Source organism: Physcomitrium patens, chromosome 10, assembly GCF_059467195.1.
Source record: "Physcomitrium patens ecotype Gransden chromosome 10, ASM5946719v1, whole genome shotgun sequence".
NCBI lineage: Eukaryota > Viridiplantae > Streptophyta > Bryopsida > Funariales > Funariaceae > Physcomitrium > Physcomitrium patens.
Window position 1 is genome coordinate 7892043 of NC_143419.1, and position 20027 is coordinate 7912069.

General features: G+C 35.8%; 1 protein-coding gene and 1 long non-coding RNA gene across 11 annotated transcripts; one reads left to right on the forward strand and one right to left on the reverse strand.

Annotated features, from left to right (window-relative positions):
• The first annotated feature begins 1055 nt into the window (after window positions 1–1055).
• Window positions 1056–4664, forward strand: LOC112287920 (uncharacterized). 10 transcript variants are annotated; one of them, XM_024531549.3, is made up of 8 exons: window positions 1056–1266; window positions 1812–1917; window positions 2276–2515; window positions 2671–2781; window positions 3158–3316; window positions 3676–3848; window positions 4091–4196; window positions 4380–4664. In XM_024531549.3, exons 3-8 carry the CDS (start codon window positions 2288–2290, stop codon window positions 4407–4409), a joined length of 807 nt encoding a protein of 268 aa, XP_024387317.1. In that variant the 5' UTR covers window positions 1056–1266; window positions 1812–1917; window positions 2276–2287; the 3' UTR covers window positions 4410–4664. The 10 variants fall into 10 exon arrangements, with proteins under 10 accessions (XP_024387317.1, XP_024387319.1, XP_024387322.1 ...); XM_024531551.3 differs by having other exon boundaries at window positions 1095–1266; window positions 1672–1917; XM_024531554.3 differs by having other exon boundaries at window positions 1100–1266; window positions 2238–2515.
• Window positions 4665–5214: 550 nt separating this feature from the next.
• On the reverse strand, window positions 5215–6363 carry LOC149988248 (uncharacterized). Its single transcript, XR_016505101.1, has 3 exons — window positions 6256–6363; window positions 5933–6114; window positions 5215–5743 (listed from the first exon to the last, which is right to left on the reverse strand). It is a non-coding gene; the product is annotated as an uncharacterized LOC149988248 (long non-coding RNA).
• Between the last annotated feature and the right edge of the window lie 13664 nt (window positions 6364–20027).

The following is a 20027-nucleotide window of genomic DNA, read 5'->3' on the forward strand; positions in this document are numbered from 1 at the left end:
AAATATAGAAGCAAAAATAAAACCTTTGTTACTTGTATGAATACCTTTTTTATGTTCTTGTTTTGATTCAAGAATCTTTTATCTCTTTGTATTTTGTAATAATTATTATTTTTTCAATCTTATATCCATTTCTGATTTTTCTTCTTTTAAAAAAAAAAAATTACAAAATTATATTACTTTGAATATATATATAATTGGTTTGAAATTATTTAGTTCAAAAAAATTAATTTGAAATATTCGGTTTATCATTTATTTATTATTTATGATATTTATAAATAAATAAAATAACATATTCAAAATAATATATCTATTTACAAGTATTTCATAAAAAACTTTTTAGTTTTATACTTTTAAAAAATCAACCTTTGAAAATTAACTTATAAAAAATATTTTTCTTCTTCAAAACTTTATTTCAAAAAATTAAAGTTATTTTCAAGTTGCCTTTCATAGGAGGAATTCAAATGATCTTTGTTAAGCTATCAAACTAATACAATGCTTAGTCTTTTTGTGTTTCTTTGATTTTCTTATAGTTTTTAATCAAAATTTTTGTCTCAATTTATGTATGAATATATATTTATATATATATATATATATATATATATATATATATATATACTTATTTAATTATATTTGTTCTTGTAAATTTATGCATACAAACAAAGAAAATTAACTCCAAATGGTTACATATGCAAATTTGGAATGTTGTTGTATGCAACCTGTGATACTCATTGAAAAAATCTAAAACAAAACTTGAAACTCTACGATTTTCATGTACAAAATTCTGACTTCAAGTTGTACAGAACCCCAAACACATCCAAGAAAACACAAAACTAATTGATACCATGACATGAAACTCCAGCACAACTGTGTACATGTATGTGTATGTATGTATGTATGTATGACGGACTCCATGCAAAGGAAAGGGGGCTGCCCGAAAGAGTGGAAAAGGTACGGTGACGTGGCATATAGGGGTGGGGCCCACAGGATGAAAGGAGTTGCGGGGGGGGGGGGATGGGACGAGAGCTGGGTGCCTTTGCTTTTGGCAAAGGCTTGGCCAGCTGAAGGCCTCTCCTCCTCTTCCTGTGCACCCCCACCCCCACCACCCCCCTCCATCGCACTTCTTCTTCCCTCTCCTCCTCTTCGCATGCACTCGCTGCGACTCCGCGTGACCCAGTTGCTGAATTTCCCGTTTCTAGAACCAATTTGTCTAAATCTGGAGTGTTTTTTTCACACAATGTGCGCGGCTTGCTCGTATGACAGCACGGGGTATGGATGGCGGGGGCCAGTGTCTGCGCATCTTCAGTTTTGGTGCACTAAATCGTTTGAGATGTGAGGCTTATGTGTTTAGACGGGGAATCGTCTGGGTTTGAGCGTATGCGTACTCTTTTTTTAATGACTGTGTCGTAGATTTTTGTATTTATTTATTTATTTATTGTTCTTCTAGTGGGTCTGTTTAAATGAGGTGAGGGACAGTTTGATTTTTGCTGGGTTGAGAATTGGTGGCTTTCCGTGAAGTGAGACTGTTGAATGAGCCCGGCTTTCGAGTGAGACATTTTGCCTTCGAAATGCAATTCTAATTTCATGAATTGGGTTTTGCGGAAGAATTCTGTCTTTGAGATGTTGTGTTTTAGCACGGCATGGCATGTAATTTGTGCAACGTGTGCTGTGTAGAGCGAATGATTGCGAGACATGCGAGGGTGAAGTAAAAAAGTGCAGACCGTTCTGATGACTAGACTGCAAGCGAGTTTTTTCTGAACCAAAACCTACCTCTCTAGTTCGTAATTGAGTACAACTTGTTGAATGTGATACAGAGATTATATCTCAGCGGAAGTTAACTAATCAAGAGCAGCGCGTGTGACCTAACCAGCGCTGTGTACTGCGCCTGTCATGTTGGAGGTTTTTTCGCTGTATACCCAGGTCAGTATCGGACGCCAGTTGGAAATTGCACATTACATTAGTAGAGTAGAGTTTGTATGGTTGCCTGTTGTTCGAATTTCCTCAGTTCCTCGCGTCATATTTAATGATCTCAACGGGATGCTCGTTCACTATCCGTAGGGGTTTACTGTGCGTATCATTTGTGTGGGTTACGGTTCATTTGGGTATTTGGCGTATATACTTTATTGAAAGTTAGCTGTTACGCTTCAAATAGTTTTCATTTTCAGTGAATTTCCTTAGTAAACACAAGAAGTTGATGGGATAGTAAATGGTTTATTTCCGGCTATGAAAATGCGATGCAGAATTGACAGACTTTACATCCAAGTTTATCGTGATACAGGGGTGAAGTGCTATGAATCAGTCGGCGTTCTCAAGCACTTTGGCAGCGCCAGTCTCATCTTGTCCAGTTAGGTTCTCCAAGGCAATTCCAGGATGCGCAAGATACAATTTCTGGCCACATGGTGCGTCAAAAAACTGCGTACTGTTGGAGGGCGCTGCAGCTCGTTTCGAGGCAAACTTGAAAACCAGTCGTAGGTGTAGGCAAAAGTTCTCTTTTTTGCGTATTTCGAGGTTGCAAAAGGTTAGTTACATAGTTACACGATTATGTCCTAAGCTTCGGCATTACTGAAGGCAGTTAAACATTTGTCGGCATAACATCTAATTATGTTAAGCAACGTTTCTTGTGGTTGAATCACAACTTTTTCTCATGGTCTCCAAACCCTTCTGATACTGCAGGACGTTCGTGCGTCCTTTGATGACGAGTTTCGGTCATCACAAAGCATAGCACTTGGTTTACACAAGCGTTACAAGAGTGTTCTCCAAGGTGGCATCGCAAACAATTTGCATGTGAGTAATCGAAGATTTTTCACGCTTTATTTAGTTTTGATTGAATAACTATTATCCTTCTTCTTTTTTATTTTTCTTTCGTTTTTGGTTTGTTTTGTTTTGTTTTTTTGTCCAGTTTAACAGTTTGTCTAGCATCCTAGTTGAAGAAATGTGCGTCTTCTTGCGAAACTTGCGTTTATAACTACATGATCTACTCTTTGTTTGGTTAATTTTTGGTTTTCCGTTTGAAGTTAACGGAACATAGCAATTGGCTAGTCTGATGACCTAACCGCGCGTGAGGAGGTGCGTGCACGTACAGTTCCTGGAATAACCATTGAACGGATGTCCTGTGTTGCTTTGATTCAAGGTTGTCACAATGTATCTTGGGCGTTTGCAGGATTTTATAGAGGCAGGGGTGACGGCATATTCAGTAGGATGCACTACAGAAGATTTACGGAAGGAGTTATTGAACATTGGTACCCGTGAAGCGGATCTTGAAGATACTCCTGTTTCTACAGGTTCTGTTGGAATCAAAACTAAGTTGGCAGCTGAAGAGGTGCAATTTTGATCCATTTACCTTGTTGTAATCTTTAGCTCATTTATTAGTCACTTCATGTCGTTCCACGCGTACATTTCTTGCATTGTATTGTTTTCTGGAACATCGGTGCTCTTATGGCACACTTCATAGGTTCTGAGAATATCGTGGCTTGTGTGTAACAAAATACGATTGGAAGTCTGAACTTACTGCTTTTGTGATTTAGATTCTCAGAAACATGTTTGTCCTTCAACTGTCTTCCATCTCCATCATGGTAGGTTGTGTCACTTAACGGGTGGGACTTTCTTCTACAATGAAGGTCTCCAAAGATGGATAACCTAAATAGAATCTGATTGGTTAATGTTGTTGAGGTCAAGCAGGTGGAAGAATGCATCCTATGGACTTCCATACTATTTATCACCATTCAATGCACCCCACAACCGACAGTAGTGCGTTGGTCAAGTACACCTCCCGTCACAGCAGAGGCTCAGATTCAATGGCGTGGCTTTTGTGAGTTGATTGCGAAAGCATACTACGAACGCGGCATGGCCTGGTGAGTAGTCCGTTGGTTTTTTTGGATGTCTCACCCGTTTGTTTTATTTGTTTATGATTTGGTTCAAAAACATGTAAAACTCGAAGCAAAGATTCAACAAAAACATTTTCTTTTTTCTTTCAGTGATACTCGGAAAATATTCATCTTGTCGAAAGTACCATGATTGAAAAGAGTGGTAAAAATCTAATTTGTTTATCCTTGGACCATGTCAAACTAATTAGTGTCTGAAAATTATTGTTCAGGATGTCTGTCAAGCCGCTTCAGATGGAGCAAATGGCCGTTTCCGGATATGCAGAAGAGCCTTCTTTAGTTGCTGACCGCATGCGCTTAGTGTTTGCCACTCTTGAGGTATAATCCTTCGTCGTTCCTTGTCTTGTAACCCTGTATATTTTTCCTACGCTGCTCTCACCAAAGAATTTCTCGTCAGCACATCAGGTAGATATACATCCAGGCACAGCTCTAGCAATTTTCGTATGCACTAACTACTGCAAATTCGTGTTTTTAAATTCAATTTTATTGTTATGCACCCAGGTAGTGAGTCCACAGTGGCCTAAAAGATAAGCAGATTGGAGAGTAGGAGCCACTGATCAACTACCAGGTTCTGATTGAAATGGACTAAGCGTATCTACATGCAAATATTTGTTTGTGGAAATGGGAAGAAAGAGCCGCAGGCTTTGCAACCTTTCATATGTTGTGTAAGCCTTCTGAAGTTTGCCGTGAAGGTTGGGTTGTTGACCATTCAGCGTTGCAGTATTTTGATTGTTAAATTTGACACTCTTCTTGTGGAACTCTCTCTGTAAATCATATCTTCACACATCCACTTGGAAGTTGGTTTGTCTGTTAGTCAGAGTCTGCGTGCTGCTCTTTTGTAGCAGTCTGACCTAAGCTGAGTAGTACCTCCCAAGTAGTCAGCGGCATTTAGCCTATTATTTTGTACTAATCATGGGGTACTACATCCTCTTATCAAGAGCAAGAATACACCCTCGTATCAAAGCAATCGGTTTCTGTACAGGTTGCATCCACACATTGGTTACAAATAGCATGGTTAGTGGACTCTTAGATCTCTATCCTCGTTTAATCATGTTTAAATATCAAAGGTCAATCCAATTTCTATTTTCGGATACATGAATAAAAATTCTATAATCTTAAAATTATAATCACTTACAGAACAAAAAAGTATCAAGTTCTAGAAATAAAACTGTTGTAGTTGCAAAATAGCATGATCCTATCAAACTTGATCAACTATCATGTAATTAGAAAAAATTAGATACGTGTTTTTATTATATGTACAAATGATATATAAAAATAAAATTTTCGACATGTACATAAATCTTTATAGTATCCGCATACTTTTTTCAAGACATAATTTAACAATAGAATTACCAAGAATGCATAAGTTGATTGTATCTCCAGTACACCTGTAATCAGGTAAAGTTTGGCGCAATATTACATTTGATCTAGCTAATGTTGACCTTGTACAACCCAAATGCCAAAATACAATAAACTAATAAGAATAAGAAGAAACATGAAATAAATGTGACATATCATTCACAAAACCCCAAAAATTTATTGAACAGAGAGGAGAGGGAAAAGGCCGAAAGAGTGGAATTGTGCGGATTTCATGAGGTCGATGAGGAGGTCACATCGATATTCCGAGACCAGCGTAGTGCCTGGAAGAAGGCGCGTCGGTGCGTGGGAACTGCTAAGCTTGTGTGCATTTGCCACCCACCCTGCACTGGAATTTGGGAGCGTAGTGGCGCGCAAGGGCTTTGCAATCCTTGTCATTCATTCCATGAGCAGCGGCAGCTTCTCTACGATTCCCCCTCTGCGATGCGGGCTCTCCGATCTGGCAGCGGCAAGGACTTCATCTATCGGCGCGAAAGAGAGCTCCACACCTGCCACACAACCCGCGACGAAAGGATAAAGTCATCAGGTACTGCCAGTCAAGCTTGAGGGAGCATAAGAGAATCGGATCGATAGGACCACGTACTGCCCACATGAAAGCTGCGTAGAGAAGTGGGCTGGATACTCTGAGATCAAGTGGGTCACATCTGAGAGGAGAGGAGGTTGCCGGAGGAACTCACCTGCAACTTCTTGTGATGCAGGTTCGCCGCCCGCCCCGGTGAGCGCAAGCACACTCTGCCGAGTTGGCGCATCACTAATGTGGATCCAATACGGTGTTGCTGCTACTAGCATCAACATCAACACGACTATTGCGACCAAAGTGAAGTGCTCCCTCCCCAGTGGGCACAGCAGCCCAAGCATCCTGCAAGCCAGGCAAAAATAAAGAAGATATACGTGAAAATTTAAAAAGGTCAATAGATTTCGTTCTTAGCAGAAAATCGTCCTCAGCTCATCAGAGTGAGGCAGGGCTACCCGCGCATTCACGAGATTGACGAATTACTACCGCTGCAAAGAAACGTAGAGATGGTTTGGACACGAACTGCTGGAATGCTTCTTGGGCCGTGAGAGAATGGATCTGCTGCACTTGCTGTCGAGCTGTTCACAACTACGAAAGACCTAACGGCGCTGGAAGCTTGAAATCTCGTCGCTTTAAATCGAAGCTATTTCAATAACTCCACGGAATTGAGCTGCGGCCTATTTCCGAGACCATCCCTGCGTCCTTAGAGTTAGACTCCTGGTCTAGGCTCTAGGCTCCAGGATTTTTAAGCTGTAGACTTTGAGAGGTGCATCTATGTGTGACATGGTTATTTGGCGCTTTCGATGATTACTGTTTAGATTAGTTATTCCCCACGTCCATAATCGCAGGATCTCAGCACCAGGCATCCCATCCACACAGTCCAATCTGAGGGGTGATATACCACAGCATCATTCCATGCAGCAAACCTAAGTTCATCAAAACACAGTGACCAACAACTAATTCTCTAGCTCTCTCTATTCCTTAGTCAGAATGCTATCACCATATATCTACTAGTAAACTGTGACAATTATTATTATTAGTATTCACCCTTCTCACATGTGTTAAAAATGAGGAAATAAATTCAATAACATTCTGATCTGCTAGATGTCTTCATCAGGGCATTTGATAACTGCTTTGGGTGCCACTTACACCTTCATATCATTCTGTGATAAATGACAAACATGTAAAATAATCCCAATAACTGTAGCAATGGTGAAGAGCAGGCATGCTTTTACAAACTCTGAATATTTTCTAAAGATCTTCATATATATTGTGATTTTTCATTAATTTATAATTATGCTAATGCAGCACAATTTCAGCCACCATGTTCATATGTACCATACCAAATATGAGCAAGTTAACTATGGATAACATTGTGGTGTGTACATACTTGTGGATGGAGACTTAGCAGTTTAATTGTATTTGGGAGTCTAGCTGTGCACCAAGATTGTCATGCATGGTGCACTAGATTACATTAAGGATTAGATACTTACTACATTAGACCTTTGCAGGTAGCCACTACACATGCCACAATATTAAAAATGGAATCAAGCTTGAAAAAATAATATAATAATAATAATATAATATTCTTGCAGTGTTTTATCCAGGTTTGCCATATTTATATTGCACATATCTGTACAACTGAATGGAATTTGAATTTATTTCAATTTCTGCAATAAATTGCATGGATTTTGAGGCAAGCTTTACTGAATAATATTGTCACATTAGAAAAATACTCAATTTTGTTATTCATTTTTTTTATGCATTATTATTCAATTCTCAATTGAAAGTTTGCTGCTACTAGAGATTTTCCTCACATGATTCTGGATGTCAGGATTAAATTTATGTATATGTATATATCAATACCAGAGCTCAACAGGAATTGTGAGCAAATCCATTGGTGCATGTAACAGAAATGATTGAAGCAATTATGCAATTAATTTACCCCTTTTTAACATCCATAGAAAATAAACAATAAAAAAAATTACACTGCGTTAAGATCTGCCAGGGTCACACATTTGGGGTCTTTCCATTTTAGATACTATCCAAAATCATTTCATGAGTGGAGCAACCTTTCTTTATCATTTCACTCTAGTTTTTTTCTCTCTCTCTCTCTCGTCCTCTTCTGCTTGCTTCCCTTTTTTTTTTTCGTTTCTCTCTCTCTCTCTCTCTCGTTACGTTATCTGTAACCTGCAAATTTAACCAAAATTAAATGATCTGCAGAGGTCTAATATAGTAACCAACCAAGCTAAGACTTACTACAGGTGTCAATGACACTGCCCTACAGAGTAAAATACCTGGAGGTGGACACAGCCCAGAAGCGGATACTTTAAATGACCCACACGTCAAAGAATTAATAGGCTCAATAGAAACACAAATGATAGATGAGCTGCTTTCATATTTGTTTATGATAAATGTGGTCTGAAAATGGAAGGCAGTATTTTGGTCTGGGGGAGGGGGGTAGAAGACAAGGCCTGAGTCACCTGCTCCCCATTTCCTGCATCAGAGGTTCTCAAACAACACAAACACAAGATTCCAACTGTCCACACTGCAATATGTATATATATATATATATATATATATACATATATATTGCAGTGTTGGATCTGGTTGAAAAGTATATCAGGGCATGATCTTACTTGTTGGCACAAGGGATTTGCAGCCAACATGTAAGATCATGCCCTGGGGAGCACCATGGCACAATTTCCTCTATTGGCTGCTGCTTCATTCCCTGATTCTGTACATAGAAGGCTACAAATTTTGAACATAGTCATTGACAAAAATAATAAGAAGAAAAGGACAAACACTTCCTTTTCTTTTTCTGTGGTTACCATCCACTTTGATCTCACCTCCACACTGTTCAGGTGCACAACGTTTAATCAAAGTATCTGTGCTTCCATGAATTTAATTTTTTTTACAGGCTAGTTTCTCAATTCACACTAGAAGGCATTGGTTTTGAGCAAAAAGTTATTGAGTATACATGTCAATTTGCCATATTGCAACTGTGTGCTGGAATGGGTTTTTCAAAAAACTATAATCATGTATATTTATGTCACAAAAATTTAATAGAATTGAGTAACCAAAACATTTCACCTCCATATTCTTATTCTTATTATTATGTGCAATGAAACCCTTTTTGTGTGATTACATACATACACAAGCATACCAGGTCACAAAATGTAGGAGGAAAGCAAGATGAAGGAAAGAAAAGAGGAAAAAGGGAGATTTCGTCTCATTCTTTCTTCCAGTTAGTTCTTTTTCTTCTTCTATTCATATCATAATCTACATTACTTTTATTTTTATTTTAGATTACGTAGTTTCACATGAAATTTGAATAGGATCTCCAGTTGGGATAGAGGCGAAGAAAATCTTGGATCCCAAGTGGTGGCCCTACTGAATAGTTTCAACTTTAAAAAGCCCGGGTATAGGATCTATATCTACGCCCCACATGACCGCAGAGAGTCACTGGGGGGCTGGGGCCAAACGACATCTGTGGGGGCCACAAAGCCGTTGTGACAATCCCGCGCCGTGGGAGTGGTGATCCGCTGCTAGCGGCGACAGGTGGCCAATGGGCATGGACGTCTATTCCCGCGCACACCCATCTCACGGCTTCCTACCCCCGTGGTCGGTGCTTATTCACCTGGCTGGATGGTATTCCATGACCATAGTTTCCTAACAAAGAGTGCAAAAAAATGTGTTTTTGGATGAGAATGTGTCATGACTGTTACATATAGTCTCCCAGTACATGTGGGACCGAAGCAATGCCTTTTGTGAGAGGATACAATTTTCTATTTATAACAAATTTTGGTGCTTTGTTTTTTTTTTACTTGCACTGGATTCTCCTCTCTCTTGCTCAAGGCATTCAACGAAAGAGAATTTCATGTATATTGAAAATAATCACTTTGAGATATCAGAATTTGGATAAAATGTGAATCTTACTGTAATACAATTTTTGAAATATAACAAGCTAAAATCTTGGCAAAAATAAAAAGAAAAAGATCTCAAAACTAAGAAAGATAAGGCTTGTCATGAAGATAAGGTTTGAATCACAAGTGAGGTTCTTGTGATATTTGTTTCTAGAGCAACAAGGAATTTTTTTACAAAAAAAATGTAAAGCCTTACACAGGAATATTACAGATACTTTATGTATGACTAGATACAAACTAACGCTCTAATAATCAAACAGGACAAACTCTCCGGGGTGAGAAGCCTTTTCTCTTTTTCTTCTTCTTTTTCTCACTTTTTTTTGGATTATATACTAATGAAAACACATCATTATGTCCAAAGACTGTTGACTTTGGAGCCAACCCTAAGGGGAGGAGGGGATTTCCCAGAAGGAAGTGAGTCCCACGACGTACTTTTACCGTATTATCCGACCACATGTGTTAATGTTACTAGCGGGGGGACTGCTCTGTTCCTTCCTTCCTCCATTGGAAAGCACCAAGTGGGGCAAGATGAAGTCGCCGGCGTGCCAGCTCGTCACACCACTCGAGCTCTGCCCTTTCCCCGAACAAGGATAACGAAAAAAGTCTGACGAGCCTGATTGAGGAAAAATGGTTGGGAGGCGGATTCAGTTGCCGTCAGTGGCAGAGCCGATGGGTCTCTCCGTAACCGAAATATTCTTCAAGAACCAAGCTTCCTCTCCAACCGACAAATTAATACAGCGTGGTTGCAAGTGTGAGCAGCTCGTCAGAGGCGTCGCAGCAGCTTGCTCTGTGGCCCACTTTAAGGAGCTCGAAGCCAAGACATAACCACCTCGCTCATGGTTTGCTAATTTCGGGCCTTAAAATTGAGGGTGCGCATAAATGCACAAAGTGGGTATTGCTAAGAGCCACGTTCGCTTGCAATGGACAAAGGGGATTGCAACTGGACACGCCAAGCTCCACCGCAGTGGGTGGCGCAGTTATGCAGTGGTATAAGATTGGCATCCAATCTTTGAATCAGGCCCTAAATGAGCAGGTTTTCTTCTTCCTAATCCGAGTTACCCAACTACACCTCCTTGCTTCTTCTGCCTGTCCGCGGGGTGTGTGACTGCCCTCCTAATTGTCGTCGCCCGCTGCTGCTGCCATCCGCGTCCTTCTCGGTCTTGTTAAAGCTCAAAAGATCTCGTTATCAATGTGTTTGCCAAATTTATGTCTCGGTGTTGCGGGGGAGCTCGTTTCTGGTTGCCGTAGATCTCTCCAGATGTTTGGGTAACGCCGCAACAATCCAGCCTTTGGCCTCTTGCGGCCGTGACTTGAATCTCAGTCCTTTCTCCAGCACGAGTGCTCACGATGCTCACCAGGTGTTTTTATTCATAAAATTTGTTTTTTGAGACAGTGGAGGGCATAACCCTTTTTCTATTAATGAAACCCCAAAAACAAACAAACAAACAAACAAAAAAACCAACGTGATTCAGACTCTTAGCCGTAATATGAGCTTATGTGGACCATATCAAAGCCCGAATTATTGTAATTCAACTTGGAGGAGAGGGTGACTAATAGACCCAATGACCTTGCCATATATATATATATAAAAATTGTTGTTGTTATTATTATTATGATGACACTAAAGAGTGAATTGTTTGAATTGATAATGAAGGAATAAAAAACTAGTTTCTATACTTTTGACACCCTCTTCAAATCACATGGGGAGCTAAGTCCATGTTACAAATTTATTGGTTTAATTATTATAACTTTGAGATGATGTGCATAGATGTTTTTGTAAAAAAAATATTTTTGAGTAATGTTTATATTTTTTTAAAACATTTAAATCTTAAATGTAGTACTTTGGTAAACATTTTATTTAAGTCAATTGTAGTATTTTGTATATACTAAATTCCTACCATAAAATTACTCCTTTTTATCATTTTAAATTTATTATATTTCCAAACCTTGTGGTTTATTCTAATTTATGAATAGAAAACATAATTGAAAATAAACCAATATGATTGGTTGAATGTGGCTTCTTTAAATGCTTCTTGCCAAATTTCTATGATAAAGTATCCAAATGAATACATATTAATATGATATATTTTGTAATTTACATATAATTTTTATTTTATAGTACTAACTAAGGTCTATTTGTCATATTTTGAATCAATAAGTCATTTTCCTTGTTTTGCATTGTAGTTCATTATATCATCATCTACCAAATGGTTAAATTGAAGTTTTTCTTTTGATATTTAAAATAATTTTAAGATTTGAAAGTTGTTTCTTCTACTCTTTATTAGTTGTACCATTTAGTCTATCTATGCAAAAATTTATAGAAAACGATATATATATATATATATATATATATGTTCAAGGTATTAGATTGTAAACAAGATAATTTATGTCCAATTTTTTTTGTTTTTTTTAAGTTAAAAACAAAGATAGATAATATTTAAAACTAAGAATTTATATTGTCTAATGTAATCTTTTTGTTTTATAAGAGATGGTATAACATATGGCAGCTCATAGATGAAAATAACTAGCAAAGCAGTTATATATCCTTATTAAATATATTCTATTTCTTCTACAAAACCTCAAAATATTTTTTCTTGTAAAAAACATCACCAGCTATATTTTTTTAAATTTCCTGGATGTCATGGTATTATTTTTTCTAAGATGATATGAATCATAAGAAGTAGATGAATGTCATTTTATTACATTAAATACCTTTATGTTACATAAAGACCTTAAAAGCTTAAAATATGTAAACAAATTGAGTTTTCCCAAAATATTTCTATGAATATTAATTCTAGATCATAATATTTGCTTATAGTACTAAAACAACATATATTTAAATTATTGCTATAGTATTTTTTCTTTGAAGTTATTTTTTAAAAACAACTTTTATCTTATATTTTTTTAAAGATTAGACTCACTTAATTAGATGATATTGTAAATCAAATCAATTAAAAAGTTATAATTTTTTCTATCAAAATTATTAAATTATATTATTTATTTTCTTATTTTTATTTAATTTATCTTATATGCTACTTTTGTTTGAACTATGGATTTTCTTTTATTCTGTTAAAATATTATTATAAAATATATTATATCTCTTTTAGCTTTCAAATTTCTTGCATGTAGTGATGTAAAATAATACATCAATAATAGAATGATTCAAATATGTTTTCAAAATATTAAGACTTCTTATTTTGTATTATTTTTTATTTAATTTTATTAAAATTAAAATGGATGATAAATATAATTAATTATCCATTGAAAAATAATAATTCAAAAACTAGATTTTACTTGACTATATCAGCAAACTTTTGGAAAAATTAGTTTTATTTATTATGTGTGATTAGATGCAAAATTCATCATATTTTTTTTAATATTTCATAATAATTTATGTATTTATATCCAAGTCAAATATAAAGTTTGAATTTCATTTTATTATATTTATTTCTTAACTTGATTTTTATTTTTCACAATTTCTATGTTTAAAAAATAAAAGTAGTTGGCTCTTCATCTCTCTAATTGAAAAAATACCAAACTTTCATAATCTTTGCCATATGTTGTTAATTATTTATTCTACTTCTTTATCATAACTGTAGATATGCCATCTTTTCATGTTCGTTTTGTTTTTTTAACTTGCCAATAACATCAATTTATTAAAAAAATTAGACGTGACAATATCATCTGAAAAATTACCTTTTTAGACTTGCAATCTTACTTCTGGTGTATTTTGGTGTCTCTTGAAGTCTAATGCAAGTGCTTCATAAGAATAAAGAAATCAAATCTTTATGTTTTATAACCAAATTAGAAATCCAAATAAAATGACATAGATAATTATGCAATTTTAGTTAATAGAAATAAATTAAAGTGTTTTTAAATAATTGATATAAATAATATTATTATTTATAAATTTAAAGAACTTTTAGAAAAAAATAAATAGATTAAAAACTTTTGATATTAATTTTGATTTTAATTTTGATTTTTTTTTCTTTAAATTTAATTATTACTATAACATCATCTTTAAATTTAATACTTATCTTAGACATTGTTAGGTCTTGATAAAGCTTTTACAAAATTTTTTTTATTCATTTATTTATAAAGTCAAGATTGAGGCAATTTTTACTTATATTAAAACTTTTTTTTTTTTTTTTTTTTTTTTTTTTTTTTTTTAATTCCAATCTTGATTGAAGTCTTCTATTTATTTAGTTTATATTTTGAGATATATATATATATATATATATATATATATATATGTGTGTATTTTCTTTTGAAGTTTGAATTTAATAAATTAATAAAGTTTATTTCTATATAATTACCTTCAAAAATATTTATTTATATAATTTTTAGGTAATATATTTTAGTTGTTTTAATGACCAATATTATAATATAAAATTAGAAAATTAAGATCCTTAAGAATTTTTTTTTTTTTTAAGGTTTAATACTTATCTTAGACATTGTTTTATTATTATATATAAATTTAAAGAACTTTTAGAAAAAAGTAAATAGATTAAAAACTTTTGATATTAATTTTTATTTTAATTTTAATTTTCTTTTCTTTAAATTTAATTATTACTATCACATCATCTTTAAATTTAATACTTATCTTAGACATTATTTTTCTTAAGGATAAAACTTAAGATATATTATAAGATATAACAAGTTTAGTACCAAAATCTTTTGTATTCTTTAAGATTCTTGTAGAACCATCTTAAGTATTATCCTAATATTTTTTTTTATAATTTTTTAATATTTAAGGTTGAAATAAGAATCACTCAAATCCAAAACAATATTCTTTTAATTTTACAACCACATTAAACAAATACAAGATATAAATTCTACCAATGAATTTAAATTGGTGATTTTTTTTGTACTCCTTTTCAAATTATATTGAATAAATACATATAATAATTTATTGGTATTAGAAAAATCAAGTAATTTAATACAATTAGAGGTATTCTTGAAATCAAAAATATTTCATAACAACTTGATTGCTTATTGTTATTTTTTATTAATTTTAAAAGGTAGTTATTTTAACTATGGTATATTAATAAATGTCATCTTTTAGTGTTTATATATATATATATATATATATATATATATATATAATTCTTTTTATTCATATTTATTTTTTATGTAAATTTCTTTTAAAATTTTTACAATTCTCTTAAGGTATGTCAAATATACATTATTAATTTTATAGATTAGACTTTTGTTACTTTAAAAAAATTGATGAACATTTACCATTAGTACCATTCCAATTAATTTTTTTATAAGGTATTTTTTGTGAATTTACAAATTTATGACTGATTGATTTATTTGCTTTGTAAATTTATAAATTAAATATGATTAAATAACTAATTAATTAATATAGATTCACAAATCTATGAGGGATCTCTAAATACATGTTTTTTAAGTTGAATTATTTGCTTTAATATTTGTTTTGCAATCATGGTGGTAAAATATCAATCCCTAAAGTGTTAGGGACATATTCCTTAGAACTCTCTAGAGAGAAGTTTCTAGAACCTTCTAAAAAACAAGCCTCTGGAACCTTCTAGAAGAGAAGCCTCAGGAACCTTTTAGAGAGAAGTTTCTAGAAGCTTCTAGAAAGGAAGTCTCTGGAACCTTCTAGAAGAAAAGTTTCTAGAAGCTTCTAGAAAGGAATCCCCTGGAACTTTCTAGAAGCTTCCTAGTTAATAGAAGTAGTTCGAGAAGTTTCTAGAACCTTCTAGAAAGGAAGCCTCTGGAACCTTCTAAAAGCTTCCTAGTTAATAGAAGTAGCTCGAGAAGCTTCCTAAGTAGGAGTATATATAGGGATCGAGGCTGAAGAGTTCTTCAGTCTCGACAACACATCTCTTGGAGTTCTAGCTCACCTTTCTGGTGTTGTTCTTGTACTCATCTGTTTAATCTAGTTCTGCCACTTCTTCTTGAACTTCTTGTTAGATTTCAAGTCTGTATTTTGTGTCCGTGACAGTTTGTCGAGACTACACTAACTTGAGATATCAGAGCTAGTTCTTTCTTAGTAGAGTGTGGATTACCCCTCTACTTGAAGGTATACTAGCATTTTTTAGAGGTTGCGAATTACCCTCCTCTAAACTGATACTTCTTCTGTTATAATATTGGAGTCTTATTCTTCTTGGAGAGAGTGGATTACCCCTCTTCTTGAAATTCTTAAGGCATTTTATAGGTTGTAGATTACCCTCCTATAAACCAATATTGCCTCTTATAGGGTCATTTTTGTCCTTCTTTTAGAATGGCCGGAGGTCAAGACATTAGTATGACAGAAAGTTCGGAGTCTAAGTTAGATGCTATTATGAATGCCCTCGCTACGTTATCACAAAGAACTGCAAAGATTGAAGGAGTGGTGGCAAGGCTTCATAATGATGGAGTATCTGGGATAGCACAATCTAAACTACACCAGCCTCAAATTTTGGCACTTGGAGAAACAACTTTACCTCAGGTTCGACAAGAACCACTAGTTCTACAACATAAGGAGCTTCGAGTTAGCCTTCCAGATAAGTTTGATGGAACACGTTCCAAGTTTCGAGGATTCATCAATCAAATCAGGTTGATAACAGTTTTACAGCTCGAACGATATCTAACGGAGGAGTCACGTGTTGGGCTTGTTAGAACCTTATTTACGGGACAAGCTCTATCATGGTTTGCTCCTTTGTTTGAGAAACGATCATCCATATTAAACAACTTCGAAACCTTTTTGGAAGCATTTGTGGAAGCATTTGGTGAACACGATAAGGTTTGATGGGCTATAACAAAGATCTGGTCGCTACGACAAGGGATGCGTTCTACATCAGTCTATGCTTCGGATTTCAGGCAATTAGTATGCGACATCAATTGGGATGAAGAAGCGTTGATGAGTCAATTCTATTGGGGTTTAAGAGATGATGTGAAGGATTTGCTGTTAACTCTTCCTGATCCACGAACGCTCAATGAAGCCATTAGCCAAGCTGTGAAGTGCGATAATCGCCTATTCCAACGTCGCCAAGACCAACGCTCAAGACAACATACAATTCGCCATGCTCCAACTATGTCGACAAGCGGTGTGAATTCGCATTCAGAGGTGGAAGACATGCAAATTGATGCGGTACATATCAAATCTCTTACTATAGAAGAAAAAAAGCGACGTATGGAGGAAAATTTATGCTTGTATTGCGGTGGAAAAGGCCACAAAGTCAGAAACTGCCCCAAAAAGCAAAATCGAGGCATAGTCAAGACTAGGGGAATATTTGTTCAAGAAAACGAGGATGCCCAGCCACAGTAGGAACCGTGCGGCTGGACAATGAAATATCCCAATAACAATCAGGTTCCTTTCTTTCTGCCCAACCTGCACTTTGTTTTACAATCCCTCTGTTTATCGGCCCTCAAAAACTGAGAACCTTAGCACTACTAGACTCAGGAGCATCTCCTTGTTTTTTAGACGAAGAATTTGCAAAGTGTCATAAGATCCCTTTAGTACAAAAATCAAAACCTGTTCATGTTGAGGTCATAGATGGGCGACCTTTATTGTCTGGTAGCATCACCCATGAATCAAAACCTATAGAAGTAACGTTTAAAGACCATAGTAGTCATATTATTTTTAATATTATTAGAACCCCATCAAATCCTATTATTCTTGGTCTTTCTTGGTTAGAAAAACATAATCCATTGATAGATTGGAGGTTGCGGAAGATGACTTTTCCCACAAAACCATCCAAGAAAAAACCTAGTGAAAAACCTCGAAAAAAGAAATTCTTATTCATTGGAGCAAGAGTGTTTATAAGATCATCTAAGGAAGGCACTCCATTTGTCATTTATGCGGCTCCAACTACCGAGGAGAAGATCTCAACAACAAGTATACCGGAGCAATATAAGGATTTTGAAGATGTGTTTCAAAAGAAGAACGCCGACATACTACCGGAACACCGACCATATGATTGTGCCATAGACTTGCAAAAAGGAGCACAACCACCTTTTGGCCCAATCTACAATCTATCGCAAACAGAGTTGGCAGAGTTGTAAAAGTACATCGACGAGAATCTAGCCAAGAACTTCATTCGTCATTCAAAATCATCAGCTGGAGCACCCATCTTATTTGTGAAGAAGAAAGATGGATCATTACGGATGTGTGTGGACTATCGAGGCCTCAACAAGGTAACAAAGAAAAATCGTTACCCATTACCCTTGATTTCTAGTCTCTTAGAATAATTTGGACGTGCGAAGATCTTTACAAAAATTGATCTAAGGGGAGCTTATAATCTCGTACGAATCAAGGAAGGAGATGAGTGGAAGACAGCATTCCGTATAAGGTATGGTCATTTCGAATATAATGTCATGCCTTTTGGTCTTACGAATGCTCCAGTGGTTTTCCAACATATGATGAATGACATCTTTCGAGAACACCTCGACGATTTTGTTGTCATCTACTTGGACGATATTCTAATATTCTCTAAAAATGAGGAAGAGCATGAGGAGCATGTTCGTTTGGTCTTGGAGAAACTACGCAAGCGAGGACTATATGCCAAATTAGAAAAGTGTTTATTTCACCAGACGGAGATGGAATTTGTGGGGTTCATTGCGACTACAGAAGGTTTGAAGATGGACCCCAAGAAAGTAGAAGCAATCATGTCTTGGGAGGTTCCGAAGACGGTTAGAGACGTACAATGCTTTCTTGGTTTTGCTAACTTCTATCGGATCTTCATTAAGAATTATTCTCAAGTTGCTGCTCCTCTCACTCGATTAACATGCAAGGATAAGTTGGAATGGGGACCTTTGGCGGAGAAGGCGTTTCAAGATTTGAAGACAGCATTTACTACAGCTCCAATTTTGGTACATCCAGACTTTACAAAGGCCTTCTATTTAGAAACTGATGCTTTAGATTTTGCTTTGGGAGCTGTGCTTTCACAAATGAGTGAAGATAAGAAGCTCCATCCAGTTGCATTCTATTCTCGGAAGTTCTCTGTTGCTGAAATCAATTATGAGATCCACGATAAGGAACTTCTTGCTATAGTGGATTCTTTTGAAGAATGGCGTCACTTTCTTGAAGGAGCTGCACATCCAGTAACCGTATATACGGATCACAAGAATTTGGAGTATTTCATGACGGCTCGAGTTTTAAATCGGCGTCAAGCTTGGTGGAATATGTCGCTATCTAGATTCGATTTTGTTATCACTTATCAACCTGGAAGACAGCAAGGACTATCCGATGCTTTATCAAGGAGATCGTATCTTGTACCAAAGGCTGGAGAAGCAGCGTTTGATCAACAATGTACAACGTTATTGAAGCCAGAGAGATTTCAACTTTGTGCTACTATTGTATCATTTGATGCTGACTTCCTAAACCAAGTACGTGCTATGACCATTAAAGATTCAGTAGCCATTGATATCAAGCAACGTACCAATGACGACAAGTTTAAGGTGGAGGAAGATCTTTTATACTTTGAAGAGCAATTATATATTCCAAAAGGACCAGCACGACTCCGAGTTCTTTAATCTCGCCACGATTTTCTAGCTACGAGATATTTTGGACTCAACAAGACCTTGGAGCTTATTTCTCGAGATTTTTGGTGGCCCCAAATGTGGAAGGATGTGAAAGATTTTGTCCTCTCTTGTGACATCTGTTCAAGATCCAAGAATCCTCGGCATCGCCCTTATGGACTTCTACAGCCATTACCGATTCCACGTCGACCATGGTCTTCAATTTCCATGGACTTCATCACGGACCTGCCATCATTGAACTCATTTGACAGCATCTTTGTCGTGGTAGATTGGCTTACAAAGATGGCACACTTTGTCCCTTGCAAGAAGACATCGTCTAGTGAAGTCTCAGCAAGGCTCTTTCTCAATAATGTGTATCGATATCATAGACTACCAGATGATATCATATCAGATCGAGGAACTTAGTTCGTGTCAAAGTTTTGGAGATCTCTCTTTGGGATATTGAAGGTGGATATCAAGCTTTCTTCAGCTTTTCATCCTCAAACTGATGGCCAAACGGAACGGGTGAACTAAGTCTTGGAGCAGTACTTACGATGCAGCATCAACTATCAGTAAGACAATTGGACTGCATATCTACCGCTAGCCGAGTTTGCATATAATAACACCCTCCATGCGTCGACTCAATAAACACCATTTTTTTCTAACTATGGGTATCATCTGAAGCTTGATTTATTGAGTCCGTCAACAAATAACAATCCAGCAGCTGAAGGATTTGCGAAGCAACTATCAGAGCTTCAAACTATGTTGAAGCTTCAATTACAATCCGCTCAAGAATCCTATAAGACGTCTGCAGATAGATTTCGGAATCCAGCACCTACTTTCAAAGTTGGAGACAAAGCCTGG